Raw genomic sequence first — 13102 nt, forward strand, 5'->3', positions numbered from 1 at the left:
TTACAGTGTCGTCACCGAATTGCTTTGTTGCATTTATCACTTATATACATATCTACCGGACTTGCTCAATCAGCAAGTTTCCATCTGAGCTCCTTCCTTCTTTCTATCTATCTCTCAGACACCGCGGAGAATCTTAACCAAAGACATGGACATTGCGGAAGCCCGGAGACTCGCAGACGCGGTGGCAGCAAAGTAAAAAATGAATGAACCTTTATCGTTCGTCCTGGTCACCACATTCGCTAAGTCATGTGAAACAGCTACCTCACCTGGCGGAGAGCACGAGCAGCGAGAGGACAAGCGAATGCTGCTGCAGCAAGCACGGTACATCCGGCCAACTTTGTAGCCGGTCAACGTGACATGCTCGAACGGTAAGCGCATGACTAGAGTGTCCGCTGTCCTGTTATCAACAGTTCATCACCATATCTAACAATATGACAGCCTGCAGTCTACAGCCAGACATGTCATGAAATATGATGATATTGAACTCCAGGTTGATATACATATTAGCCAACCATGGCAACGTATATCCTTCAGTTGCTGACACTGGGCATTCACGTCTCAATAGGATATAGCTCGGAATGAGATACCAATCGACCGATTACACGAGGAAGCACACAAATTGGTAGATGCAAATCCTGAAAGCGATTTCCATGATCATCTTGTGAAAGCACTCTTAAAATGGTTCAAGAATGAGGTGGGTGCATCGGTCAGCTTAATCTGTGGCCAATTGGATATGCTATGGATTGACAAGCTCGATCCAGTATTTTGTTTGGGTGAACGAACCACCGTGCGATTACTGCAAGGTAATGTTAATTGCTGAACGAGGTTCCTCTACATGCTCTAAATGTGTCTTATAGAGTCCTACAACGAGTGTCGGGGGAGCCGCGCCTACCGATGCAGAGCTCCGACATGGCGGAGGTCGGGTAGAACTTTATGTATGCACGTCTTGCCGCCGGCATACCCGCTTTCCACGCTACAAGTACGAATCTGGCAGTGTGCTCTTTATCGTGCTTCACACACTCTGACGTTTGTGAAGTGACCCAGTGAAGTTATGTGAGACCAGACGTGGCCGTTGTGGCGAGTGGGCGAATGTAAGGCATTTCGCACCGTATGTACAAGGCCCTGATAATGACTTGCATAACTAGGTGTTCTGTCTTTTTGCCAAAGCCATGGGATTTGAGACGCGGTACATTCTGGATTTTACGGATCATGTAAGTTCACGGTTTCAAGGTACCGTGTATTATGAACCTTATGCATTAATATCGGCCGCCAGGTCTGGACAGAGATATATAATGAAAGGGAGAACCGCTGGAGTCGGTATTAGTATTGCTTAAGACTCAAGGGGGGATGACATTGCTCAAACTACTTTGCAGTAAACTGCGATTCATGTGAAGGAGAGCAATCCTATGATCAACCTTTGGTGTAAGTTACTCTTCTGTCGCGGCTATCTTGTGGTTTTTCATGATTAATGGTGTTGGCAGATATGAAGCGGGCTGGGGAAAGAAGCTGAACTACATCTTTGCCTTTGGCAGCCATGAAGTGGTGGATGTAATTCACAGATATACGCGCAACTTTGGGGAGGTGCAGACACGGCGAACTATGGTTAGCGAAGACTGGCTGGAGAAGGTAATCATGGGACGAGGAATTTCGGCGAGCCTTTTTGACCATCATATTTCGAATTAGACGATTCGCGACATGACAGCCCGGAAAAGAGCCGATTTACCTCCAAGTGTTCGGGCAGAGCTGGAGGAACGTGATAAGACGGAACAAAGCCAGTTGAAAACCAATTTCCAACGATCAGCACATTCAGAGGAGCTGGTTCCGCGACAATCAGGTTCACTTGAATGGCGTGCGGCAAGAGGAGAATTAGGGAGTGGCGGAAATCAGAGCACTGTCAAACCACAGCAAGGTATCTTCAGATCTGTTGGAGACTTTATATATGATCATTTCTTAACAAATGACAATAGGGGAGAATGTTGTCTTCAAGCTGGGGGATACATCTGCTGATTTTGTATTGTCAGGTAAGGAAAAATCAACCTGTGTCGGCATGGTGCGACTCCTGATCGCCATTATGGCAAACAGGAGCGGCGAAGAAAACAGGTCAATTGGTTGAGCTTACTCCAGCTCAGCCAGACAAGATTGGCAGTGTCTTTGCATCAAAGAAAATCGATCTCGGAGCGCCTTGCATCGTTGACTTTACCTTTCGCATTTCAAACAAGGATGGACGTTCGGCGGAGGGCTGTGGTGATGGGTTTGCTTTTGTCATTCAGTCGCATGCCTCGAGTGCTTGTGGCGCTTCCAATGTCGGCGGTTCTGGGTTGGGTTATGAAGGGATTCCTCATTCAGTTGCCGTTGAATTCGACACGTATGCCAATGGTAATCGCGGCGACCCGAATGGGAATCACATCAGGTATGTTCGACATGCACAACGCTATATAGTGGATGCTTGCAATTCCTCATCGATTCAGTATAGTGTGCAAACACGAGGAAATTTACCGAACAGTGCACACCATGATTATTCCAAAGGTCTTGCTACCCGTCTACCGCCATTTAACAATGGGACCAACTACCATTGTCAGATTATATGGATGCCATCTGAAAAGTCTTTACAGGTGCTTCTAACCGATAGGAGTGATGCAGCTGAGGATGTAGGAACAGATTTTGAGAGAATATTGACAGTAAAAGACATAGATTTGATTGAGATTTGCGGTAGTCCGTTGGCTTGGGTTGGTTTTACTGCTGCCACGGGTGGGCTCTGTCAACGGCATGAGATTTCTAGATGGTGTGTTTGGCAAGGAGGCAAATCTGACCCCTGAATAAAGAGCACTTTCGGAGCATTTCATGTCTTTGTTAAGGATCCATACCCTGTGTTGATCCCCAAATTTAGATCCGCATGTGATTTTTGTCCTCTACGGTGAATAAGCATTCCAAGTCCAACGTTTTGTTGCGAGGTCGGAACGCTAACGTTCTCAGTTTGGCTGTGAGATAGCCAAGATGGTAAGTGATCCATGGCTCCTTCGCTCTCTTTGTGAATCAAGCTGCTTTCCCTCGTCTCTGACACTCCCTGGTAATCTCACAAATCACAACAGAGTCAGGTATCTGAAAAGACCCGGTAAGAGATCGAACGACATTGTTCATTGGAAAGTCTCCTCGCTGACAATGCTAGTATCTTAGACAAGTCATTGCAAAATACGACCGGGATGGAGATGGATACTGGACAGAGGATGACTTTAGAGAGGTTCGGAGTGAGCTTTCTACCACGAGGTCACTTGCGACACCGCGCTGACTTTTTTTGCTCCTCTCTCTTTTGAATGCGAATCACTAGTTTATGAGGGATATGGGGCATGGTGATATCGGCGCAAGTCGGATGCATGCCTCGTTCCAGTATCTCGATACGTCAAAGTTGGGAAAGATTGATGCTGTGATGTTTGAAAAGTATGTGTGTGTGTGCTTGCCTTTGGGAAGAGATTTCTTTGTTGCATTGGACAGGAAATGAAAAACTGCTACGAATACTGGACATTTGCTAATGATCCCATCAAATTAGGGGAATCAATCTCTTGTACGAACGAGACTTTTACTTTGGCAAACCTCGCAGTGATGACGATCTAAGTTCGGTTCGACTAACTGTTCGGTCTCGTCGGTATCCTGTTATCGTGAAACCTGAAGTATGGGTTCTTCTTCTGGTGTGTGCCCAACCTCGTTGGATGAGATCTGACTCTTATGGAAAAAGGTGTCGGATCCTATGCTCCTCTATACTTTGGTGGAGAAAGTGGGTGAAGGGTCATTTGGGGAGATTTACAAATCGTACGTTGGGATATCCAAAGCACCATTTTTTTTTAGGAAGCGAGGCTGATGATTCGTTTTTTATAGCGTCTCAAAGCAGGATCCGCAACGGTTCGTCGCCTTAAAGATAATCGATCTGGAACAAACACAGGATGACTTGGAGGATCTGCTGTAATATCTTTTGACACCACGATCTTTTAAGATAACCTGCTTTGCTCAACTATTGGATGTTGGGATATAGGTATGAAGTGGACTTTCAAGCCAAGTGCTTTTCGCCACATCTTGCGCGGTATTTCGGATCCTGGCTTTGGCATAGCAAGCTTTATATCGCAATGGTAGGTCCAGTTGTACTTGCCCTATTTCGCATTATCATAAAATTGACAAGATAGCTATTAGGAATACTTGGGCGGAGGAACCGCTGCAGAATTGGTAAGTGCCTTACAATACTTGCAATGGAACTGACAGATCATCTCATTGACGTTGTGTCAAACAGATCAAGTTTGCAAAGCTATCAGAGGAGCAATGTTCATACATTCTTCGTGAGGTTCTGAAAGGATTGGATTACATGCATTCAGAGAAACGGATACACCGAGATATCAAAGGTCGTTTCAATGGCTCGCTTTGGCGATTTTCTGACAACGGCCACTTACAGCACTTATTTGATACAGCTGAAAATATACTATTTGACAATAGCGGCTCGTTAAAGCTCGCGGATTTTGGGGTTGCTGGGCAGATTGCGCCGAATAGTACGTCGAGGTCTACTTTCGTTGGAACTCCGGTGAGTTTTGTCAAATAGGCAATTTTTTTTATCATAGCATTATTTTTGATTTTGTATCGGTAGCTCTATATGGCGCCAGAGATTATCAGAGGCGAGGAATATGGAGTTAAGGTTGGTTCTGGCTGAAATCAGGTAATCGAACATGATACAAACCTCACAAATGTTTTCTCCAGGTCGACATATGGAGTGTAGGAATTCTGGCGATTGAACTAGCAACCGGCGCCCCACCTCGATCACATCTACATCCGATGGACGTAAGTTTGCGTATTGAAAGGTCCGTTTCCCATTCCATATGCAAACGTCGACTTTGTTGCAGGTGTTATATGCAACTGTTTCCGAGGATGCCCCCATACTGAAAGGATCACAGTTTTCTCCCGAGTTTCGTGACTTTGTTAGCAAATGCTTGACCAAACAGTCTGCAGAGGTAAGGTATCAATTGGTACCTTTTCTTATGGCCCGCGTGCTCAATAGCGAAATATGTGTAGCGCCCATCAGCCCGGGACCTTCTCTCCCACCCTTTCACACAGAAAGAACGAGATAAGGTCGTTTTGAGAGATAATCTTGAAAACTATTGGAGGAAACGGAAGGAACTTGCTGGAATTGCAGCCAAGACGGTCACGTAAGACAGTATGCTGTGTCAAGTATGCGATGTTGGAGTGGTATGATAATAGCTTTTGTTGTTCTTTTTCCTTTGCGTCGGTTGGGTAGCCGTGGCGATGATTGGTGGCAGCAGTATAACAAGGTAATTTATTGAAAGTATGCCAAAGTTCCCAGTCAAGTATACGGAACCAACTAATTCCGTTCACTTGACGCCTCAAGTTCCAGAGTCCAAAACCATCGTCACCAGTCGGTCCACAGGTCTCGGCAGCCGCTAGAGCGTCAATCCGCGCGGATCTCGCCCATATTGATCCAACCGCAACGTACGGGAAGAGATCAGCGACGCGGGTATCGGACGGTGCAATGATGGGGAAGAACGTGCCGCTAGGACGAGCTATGGGCGTCAATATGCGAGGTGTCCCAGGGGTCTCTATGGCAGTCATTGAGGCTGCGCAACACCGATTACGCCCGGTAACTACGGACATGGGGAGACCAAGATCAGATACTGTAGATGCTGGACGGGGACGACCGATGACCCCGGGAGGTGGGGCCTCACGGTCCAATCTGAGGGAACCAGGTGGTGGTCCTCCGGGTGGAATAGCATTGCCGGTACCAATCCAGCCTCCAAAATTTCAGAAATCCTCAGCGTCTTCACTAGAACCCTCGGCACCTCCTCTGCCGCTTGAATACCAACCCCATCCGAGGCCGGTCCAGCCCGTAGGGTACGCACCCAACATGCCATTGCTTGTTGTCCCTCCTGGCCCTCCTGGCCCTCCAATGGTCTCACGGTCCCCAAGTCCATCACCACAAGACTCTGCGTTTGTTTATTACACGCCATCACCACCTTCCCCAGCACCATACATGAGCAGTGCCCCATCTCCTAGTGCCTCACCGAGAATATCGTATGCAGAGTCATCATACCGGCCGGCTTCCACCTTTGTACCCATTGAACCCCCTGCACTGATTCAAAGGCCCTCGTCGGCAGGTCCCCGAATGCATCCATCGCCCCTTCAATCCACTGTAGCTCAAAATCGACGTATCTCTGCGCCCCCAGGTCCTGTCCAACCACAGGGAGGTCACCGGCTGGGACCTCAACCCGCTGTACGTGGACAACTACCCGACGGTGGGGCGTCCGAAGGGGTCATGCCCGGCCGAGACCGCTCAGCATCTACTTCCTCGTTTAATGCTCCTATTCAACCACCTCGATTGAGCACCGAGCCTCCCAAATTGAAGCCAGGCGGTCGACCAATCTCTACCATATCCGATCTACGTGAAGTAGATTTGTCAGATACATTCAAAAAGATCGTTCCAACGTCTTTGCAACATGCGCTCTCGTTTGATTCACAAGAGCGCACTCTTGGATTCCTCGGAGTTCTCGATGAGTTGTATTGTACTGAATTGCGTTACATGGAGACTCTCCAATCCATTATGGAGGTCTATGTGCGACCGTTGATTGCCCCACCAAAGGGCAAAAGTCAGGTCTTGAAGGAAGATCAGATAAAGACGATTTTTGCAAACTTGAGTCCACTGCATTTATTTAGTGTGCAGTGGCAGAATGAGGTGAAAGGGGCTATGGAGATGGCCAATGCGGGCAATGTGGTCGAGTATTTGATGAAAGCCCTGGATGCTTTGGTCAGTTCAATTTTGTGAATATCAGTAAAAAACGAGGGCACCTGGTTTAACCTTCTTCACCTGTGCTGTACAGACCCCAACGCTTCAACAGCTGTACACGCAATACGCTGACAATTTCTGCGCTGCAATGTGGGAAATTCAAAAGTGCTTGCGTGAGAGCTCCAAATTCCGAGACTTTGCGACGCATGCACAGCTCGATAAGCAATGCGGCGGACGGTCTCTGTACGAGTTGATGAAGGCACCTTTTGGACGGTTGACTCAATGCGTCATGCTATATGAAGGTTCACATCCGATATGGCTAGCCGATATGGGTCTAATCGAGATTTTTACTGACTGTCAGCTTTGCAATAGAACTTGCGGAAGCAGGCCAAGTGCAAGAATTCTTGACGACAGTTAGCTACATTTCAAAGTTGTCCGCTGACATGGCGGCAGCACAGGATAATTGGGAAAATCTGATCTCAATGTTGGTGCATATAGCCAACATCCCACCTGCAGTATGTCTAGTGTCGCTTATTCGTTGTCAATATTTTTGTTAATTTTCATATGATGGCATTCCCCGTTCAAAGGTCATTCTCAAACGAGGTCAGCATATCCTTATTGAGGAGACAGTTGACAAGGTCAAGATAAACTCCAACGGCTCCGTAACCTCCCGCAAACCCGTTCGACTATATCTCCTCAAAGATGTTTTCATTGTGACAAAAGTTTTAAAGGACGCTCATGAACCTGTGGATTTGGCGTTCTTGTTAAATCCGAGCAAAAATGTGAAGCTTCCTAAACCCACATTGCAATATCGGACACTGCAGTTGAGGGATTTTGTCAAGGCGGATGTAATTGCTGGGAAAGATGGTTAGAAATGAGCGATGAGGACTTTGTCGTCGTTTGCTGTGCATCTCATGCTATGCATTTCTAGGTGATCGCGGAACAAGCATGTTTAGTGTTACGGTGACGTTGAAGAAGGGCAAGACATATCACTTCTCCGCCTCGTCAGTAGCAGCAAGGGATCGATGGATTGAGTCTTTGAATCCTGAGCCAGTATGAGATGGATGATGACCGTTGGAAAAAGACTCGAATTGGCGTGATGGGGGAATGGCCTTTTTTTTACGTACCGATAATTGCCCAATACACACATAGTTTGCTGTACATTGTTTCCTTTCCCCAATACGTTCCTCCTCGTGAAATAAGCAATCAGCAGCAAACGTATTCCGCATCACAGCAACATGAGCCGGCCTGACGAGAGTCCACTTGATGCCATGCTGGATCCCCAAAAAAATCCTGACGCTCCACTTCCACCTCTGGATATCGTCGCACCCGTTTTGGGCGTCCCAGCTCCTTCGAGGGACAGACCTCCGCCGCTATCGGGCTCTCTCATCTATTTCGAGATCCCATGTCAACATGTTTCTCGAGCCAAAGCTTTTTACAAGTTGCTCTTTGATTGGTCGTACCAAAAGACGCCAGAGTATTCTGAATGGGACTACCTCTTGATCAACCGAGACAAGAAACACCTCCATCCTGTTTTTGGAGCATTCAAGAAGGTGGATGCACCCATTGCAGGGGCCGAAGGCACTGGCAAAGACGTGGAAGGGCCAATGCTTCACTTTTACGTGGATAATATTGAAAAGGCATGCGAGGAGGCGGTCAAGGTGGATGGGAGCGTTGTGAGGCCAAAGTTCAAGTTTGGGTGGGAGCAGGATATCATTGGATATTGTGCCTGGTTGAGGGATACTGAAGGGAATAAGTTTGCTATATATGAGGTCGAGCCGCACGGCCCCGTCGAGGAGTAACGTATGATGGGTAGCAATCTTTAGATGAGGTCCTGTTTGGCATTTTGTAACATGGCATACATCACTTTAGTTTGTTCATGTCCATTTCCTGCCATTCTTGCTATTACCTAGAGCTCTTGTCTTTCACGACCGACCGGCGAGCTGTGATAAAGACCATATGGGACGATGACTACCTCGCAACAAGGAATCAAGTCTGTGGTCTGTGCGTATTCACAATGAAATTCACACTCTTGCTACATGTTGCAATGTTTCCCATAACTACTGCCGTACTTTTGAGTACTGAAAGACCAGAACCAAAAATGAATTGCTTCCTCTCCTTCAAGAGCGACCTGAACAAAAAGACCACTCTTCCCCTCGTCCAAATAGACGCCGTAGAGGACTTGAGTACCAGACTCAATTATGTACAATTTAGTGTTCTGCATCATTTGTTTGAGCCTACACCTTCAACGTTTATTGCCTTCTCCACAAGCGCCGGGTCGACTGACGCTTCAGGAACAGAGCATGCCGATTTCTTTGGGCGGCCAATTCGCTTTTTTGGAGCGGCAGTTCCTGTCTCTTTGTACCTCTGGATGGTTGCCAAGATGGTACTCTTGGAAATACCAAATTCCTGACTGATGCGACGAGAGCTAGCCCCCATCTTGTGAGCGCCGATAATCTGCCATCGTACACTGTTGGGTAGCTCGGAGCGAGTTTTCGAACGAGCCAAAGCAGATTTAGGCTCTTCAATGGTCTGCATTTGGAATATCGACTGTCAAATCAATGGGTATCTACGCAAGAGCGTTTTGTCATGTTTTGTCTTGCAAGGAAGGAAGAGCCCTGGACGACGGGATGACCTGAAGAGTCTACTCGACGTAACCTTACAGCTGCGCGATACAGTCACGTTTATCAAAGGCACAGTCACACTGAGCATTCTGCATGTACGTTGGTCACTTGCCAATCGTCGCATGCCTTACCATAAAACCAGCCGCAGCATCATCACCCCATGCAGTGCTCTCTGCTCCCACCCTGTTCAACCAAGCAAATGTTCGACAAGCATCATCCTGTGGTAAATCAACGCCATGCCATGGTCGAACATTCTTGAACAGGCAGATTGAAATTTATTCGTCACATCAACTTGTCCGAAATGTCCGACCCACGTGCTTATGGTTTGTTCCGGAGTGACTGTAAAGACAACAATTGGAATGCATTCCAATGCCATGTACAAATCACATGCGAAACACAGATATGCGAAATACGTCATCGTTACCTCTGATGGATACATTTCCATGGGCGCAGTTGAACCAATCGCCCCGTTTTCACAAGTTTTTTTGTCCCATCCTCCTATCCTTTTTAATTTCTCCTTTTTGAGAGTAATTAACCATGGATCCACCCAAATGACTCATCCTTCGTTGAAATCATTTTGGGATTTTCCCACGCGCGAGATTTTAAACCCTTTTGGTTGAAGGGGAGGAGGAAGGGCAGCAAGCTTCCGTTGTCTTTCGTTTTCAACTTTTTTCTACAAGGACCTTCCCTCGTTGCGAACCTTTTGAAAATCCTGCGATGCAGAACGTCCGGGTGCTTGCAGGTCGTCACAGAATGTCACGTCCTGCGGATCTCCCCTTGCCTCCCGGTCCGAGCAGGAGAAAGAAGCGGGACAGGTACTTGCACGCTATGCTTGCTGCTTCCAAATCATGAGAAAACCGTTGATTAAATCGAAATGTCTTGTGTGTGTTGCAAGCAGGCCAAAGACCACGGGGAAACAATCTCAGCAAAACGCATCGAATTCCACGTTGTCTCGTACTCCCTCAACACTAAGCCGCCGATCTGCTTATGATCACCTTCATCGTTCCTCCTTTGCCGACTTGTGTCAGTTCCTCCGCGACTTCCTTGCCTATCCACGTCCATCGCGGAAATCATCACGTCGAGTGAGGCGGAAAAGATCTACGGCGAATGGACAAGCTCCTCTTTCTCAGCAGGACACGACCGCTACTGCCTCGGTGGTGGTAGTGTCCTCTGTTCCTTCTCGAAAGGATTTAGTCGATGACCAATGCACAGTCGCACGTAAACCGTCTACCGAGAGTAGATCTCGGGGCGGCAAGTCACTGTCAATACGAGCGCCGAGCATCAGCCTCCGTCGAAAACGCCCAACGACGACGAGCATTGACAATGGGAGAAACGGCAGTTCAGTAGATTTATCGCTTTCAACAAGCAGTTTACCCGAACAGGCTCAGACTGCAACACTTGAAGAGCAGTTGCGGGACTTGGCACTGAATCAACGAGATTCCTTTTCTTCAGCGACTACATCAGCGCCTTCCACAACAGCAGGCAGCATGTTGCTGAGCGGGTTGACATTATACGATGAACAAGTCCATGAAGACGAAACCAATACTGTAGTGAGTTTACCTCTTTCCCCTCCGCCCAAACCTCTTCCACGCTCCGTCACCCGCATGCAGTCATCACCATCAATGTCGGCCCTTGCTCAAATGCCGCCACGTCCTCGTGACAATGATGCTCTACCGAGTGCCGGAAGCAGGATGTTTTCACTAGACAGAGAGAGCATAGACACCATGGTTCCGCGACGTAGCACAGCCAGCTGCTCAATGCCGGTTCGTCATGCTACACCTAAAAAGAATGTTGTGGAAACCATGCGAAACATTCGACGCAGCATATCATCCTTTTCTCTCTTTCGTGCGCGAAATCAGCAGGGACAGTCGCTTAAAGGCAATTCAATGGATTGGGAGACTCTGGATGCGACTCCTCCAAAGCTCAGAACGGGAGAACCGCGAACGTCAATGGTCATTAATGACATTTCACGGGATACCGCGGTTGTACCAGGGTCTTCATATGCCCAGTGCCTAGCGTCTCTTGCTGACGAGGATGCATCGGACTCTGATATCAGCGTGCTAGTCATTGATGATAGAGAAAGCGACGATGATGATAGCTCCTCAGTGATTATTCACCAGCCATCCGAGGGATTAATTCGAAAATCTATTTCGGAGCCTCGTATGCGTGGACCCTGTTGTAGTCATCAGAAGCCCACCAAGGATTCATCTTGGTCCTACGTGCAAGAATCTACGGACATGTCCTTTGATCGCAAGGGACACACATACTATTGCGGTGCGTGTGATGGTGCGCATAGTAAAGACAAGGACGTGCTTCCAAGGCCGCCACCCTGGAGAGTTCTTTGGAAGAGGCTCAATCGTGTAAATGAATGAATATTCTTACTAACTAGTGTTAGATATTGTAGATCTAGATTAAAATCACAGTGTGTATGTACATAGAAGTTTGCACCTAAATAAATGGTGCTAGGTATCTTATATGCTTTTTCATGTGGAGGTTGACCGTTGACGGTGGTTGGATGAATCATTGAGCGTCCACAAGGACCACCGAGAGCGCACCTATGGACAATAGGAATGGCAAGAAGCGTCCACGAAGTATGAAGCCGACATTTTGTTGTTGGGTTACAGGTGGACTCCACCCGTCGCCGGCAGAAGCTGAGCAGTTGCGAGCCTTTGGATCTGTCGATGTCACTCGCATGACACTATCTGGGACGTACCCGCTCCCGCCCTGTCGTGTGCCAGCACTTTTTGGAGCGACAAGGTTCCCTTGTGAGGATGCTGAAATGGAAATTCCAGTCTGCATGTGAAAGGATCAAAGCATTAGCCTTGCACTAGCAAGAGGAATATCTATAACTCCCACCTGTATGACACTCGAGCCATCTACAAAATCCACCTTGACATCCATCAGTTCTCCATCAATGTTCAGTCCCACTCCAACCCATCCGTTGGCTGCATTTCGCTGGAGGGCCTTGAACGAGTCCACAGTCCGCACTGACAATCCTACGACGGGCAAGATGGGTTTCTCGACTCTAATCTCCAACCAATCCACCGTGCTTCCTTCAGTCACGAGGTACCGCATGTCGTTCAAGGAGGTTGCAGGACACGGCACGATTTGCCACGATATTTGGACTTTTCCAACATTTGGATCCGCGATCTGAGCAAATGTATCGGGGGATACATCTAAATCTCCTCTTGAGCAGCCTGGGCATTTATCTGTCATGCGAGCTGTGACGGTTGCGCCTGTCGGCCCTGTGATCTTTTAATAACAGTTGTTTTTAAAAAATGATCGTAGTTGTTAACTTTTTCCGCTGGAATGCCACACCTCGACGCAAGCCCCACACAATTCGCTCCCCATGTACTGCTCATGATTGACTGCAACAATATATCGCTGTGATTCTTCTTTAGGTGGTTCTATGGGGTATTGCAGGCCAGCTGCATCGAATCCGCACGCTCCCTGTCCGATCCACGGCGTGTAATGGGTCATGCATCCATATTGGGCCTGTGTTGCGGAAACGATGCAAGGTAGTGATAGAATGAAAAAGATGAGGTTCTTGGACAAGGACATGAGTGATTAAGGATGAGTAGGATTGACATGTCCTTTGTTGATCGTTGTCTTTTTGCACAGCAGCCCTTTGGACTTTAGTCAAAAAAGTTTTATAAATTTTGATGTCCCCAAAAGCCCATTTAGAAAAGCAACGCGGCTTTTGCGGACA

At 47.6% G+C, this 13102-nt stretch overlaps 5 protein-coding genes across 6 annotated transcripts; 3 read left to right on the plus strand and 2 right to left on the minus strand.

The window, feature by feature from the left end:
- Window positions 1-145: 145 nt before the first annotated feature.
- On the plus strand, window positions 146-7982 carry SPPG_08820 (STE/STE20/YSK protein kinase; the record flags this gene model as incomplete). The annotated part of the gene is made up of 36 exons (XM_016756958.1): window positions 146-192; window positions 258-368; window positions 439-490; window positions 566-694; window positions 762-803; window positions 858-979; window positions 1037-1091; window positions 1146-1211; window positions 1274-1313; window positions 1374-1422; window positions 1482-1626; window positions 1684-1909; window positions 1968-2021; window positions 2083-2410; window positions 2474-2726; window positions 2974-2997; window positions 3090-3112; window positions 3175-3238; window positions 3326-3435; window positions 3545-3665; window positions 3731-3804; window positions 3871-3954; window positions 4025-4118; window positions 4180-4212; window positions 4277-4385; window positions 4452-4561; window positions 4625-4672; window positions 4735-4815; window positions 4878-4985; window positions 5047-5180; window positions 5270-5303; window positions 5381-6790; window positions 6864-7071; window positions 7142-7284; window positions 7357-7636; window positions 7701-7982. The coding sequence occupies 36 exons, from the start codon at window positions 146-148 to the stop codon at window positions 7826-7828; spliced, it is 5139 nt and encodes a 1712-aa protein (XP_016612451.1). The 3' UTR covers window positions 7829-7982.
- A 15-nt stretch (window positions 7983-7997) lies between these two features.
- On the plus strand, window positions 7998-8571 carry SPPG_00143 (uncharacterized protein; the record flags this gene model as incomplete). The annotated part of the gene is made up of 1 exon (XM_016748475.1): window positions 7998-8571. Exon 1 carries the CDS (start codon window positions 8008-8010, stop codon window positions 8569-8571), a length of 564 nt encoding a protein of 187 aa, XP_016612452.1. The 5' UTR covers window positions 7998-8007.
- On the minus strand, window positions 8502-9519 carry SPPG_00144 (uncharacterized protein). The gene has a single exon (XM_016748476.1). The coding sequence runs from the start codon at window positions 9305-9307 to the stop codon at window positions 8993-8995; it is 315 nt and encodes a 104-aa protein (XP_016612453.1). The 5' UTR covers window positions 9308-9519; the 3' UTR covers window positions 8502-8992.
- A 497-nt stretch (window positions 9520-10016) lies between these two features.
- On the plus strand, window positions 10017-11892 carry SPPG_00145. 2 transcript variants are annotated; one of them, XM_016748478.1, is made up of 2 exons: window positions 10017-10208; window positions 10289-11892. In XM_016748478.1, exons 1-2 carry the CDS (start codon window positions 10111-10113, stop codon window positions 11763-11765), a joined length of 1575 nt encoding a protein of 524 aa, XP_016612455.1. In that variant the 5' UTR covers window positions 10017-10110; the 3' UTR covers window positions 11766-11892. The 2 variants fall into 2 exon arrangements, with proteins under 2 accessions (XP_016612455.1, XP_016612454.1); XM_016748477.1 differs by having other exon boundaries at window positions 10292-11892.
- SPPG_00146 (rare lipoprotein A) lies at window positions 11750-13030 on the minus strand. The gene is made up of 3 exons (XM_016748479.1): window positions 12712-13030; window positions 12250-12645; window positions 11750-12186 (listed from the first exon to the last, which is right to left on the minus strand). Exons 1-3 carry the CDS (start codon window positions 12952-12954, stop codon window positions 11914-11916), a joined length of 912 nt encoding a protein of 303 aa, XP_016612456.1. The 5' UTR covers window positions 12955-13030; the 3' UTR covers window positions 11750-11913.
- Between the last annotated feature and the right edge of the window lie 72 nt (window positions 13031-13102).

Source organism: Spizellomyces punctatus, assembly GCF_000182565.1.
Source record: "Spizellomyces punctatus DAOM BR117 chromosome Unknown supercont1.1, whole genome shotgun sequence".
Classification (NCBI taxonomy): Eukaryota; Fungi; Chytridiomycota; class Chytridiomycetes; order Spizellomycetales; family Spizellomycetaceae; genus Spizellomyces; species Spizellomyces punctatus.

Excerpts from the sequence above, each read along its gene's own strand:
- SPPG_00144 (XM_016748476.1), bottom strand. The coding sequence starts at position 9,307 with ATGCAGACCATTGAAGAGCCTAAATCTGCTTTGGCTCGTTCGAAAACT.
- SPPG_00145 (XM_016748478.1), top strand. The coding sequence starts at position 10,111 with ATGCAGAACGTCCGGGTGCTTGCAGGTCGTCACAGAATGTCACGTCCT. Across the intron at positions 10,209-10,288 it reads AGGAGAAAGAAGCGGGACAG|CAGGCCAAAGACCACGGGGA; the intron begins GTACTTGCACGC and ends GTGTGTTGCAAG.
- SPPG_00146 (XM_016748479.1), bottom strand. The coding sequence starts at position 12,954 with ATGTCCTTGTCCAAGAACCTCATCTTTTTCATTCTATCACTACCTTGC. Across the intron at positions 12,646-12,711 it reads TGTGTGGGGCTTGCGTCGAG|ATCACAGGGCCGACAGGCGC; the intron begins GTGTGGCATTCC and ends TGTTATTAAAAG. Across the intron at positions 12,187-12,249 it reads ATGGCTCGAGTGTCATACAG|ACTGGAATTTCCATTTCAGC; the intron begins GTGGGAGTTATA and ends TTTCACATGCAG.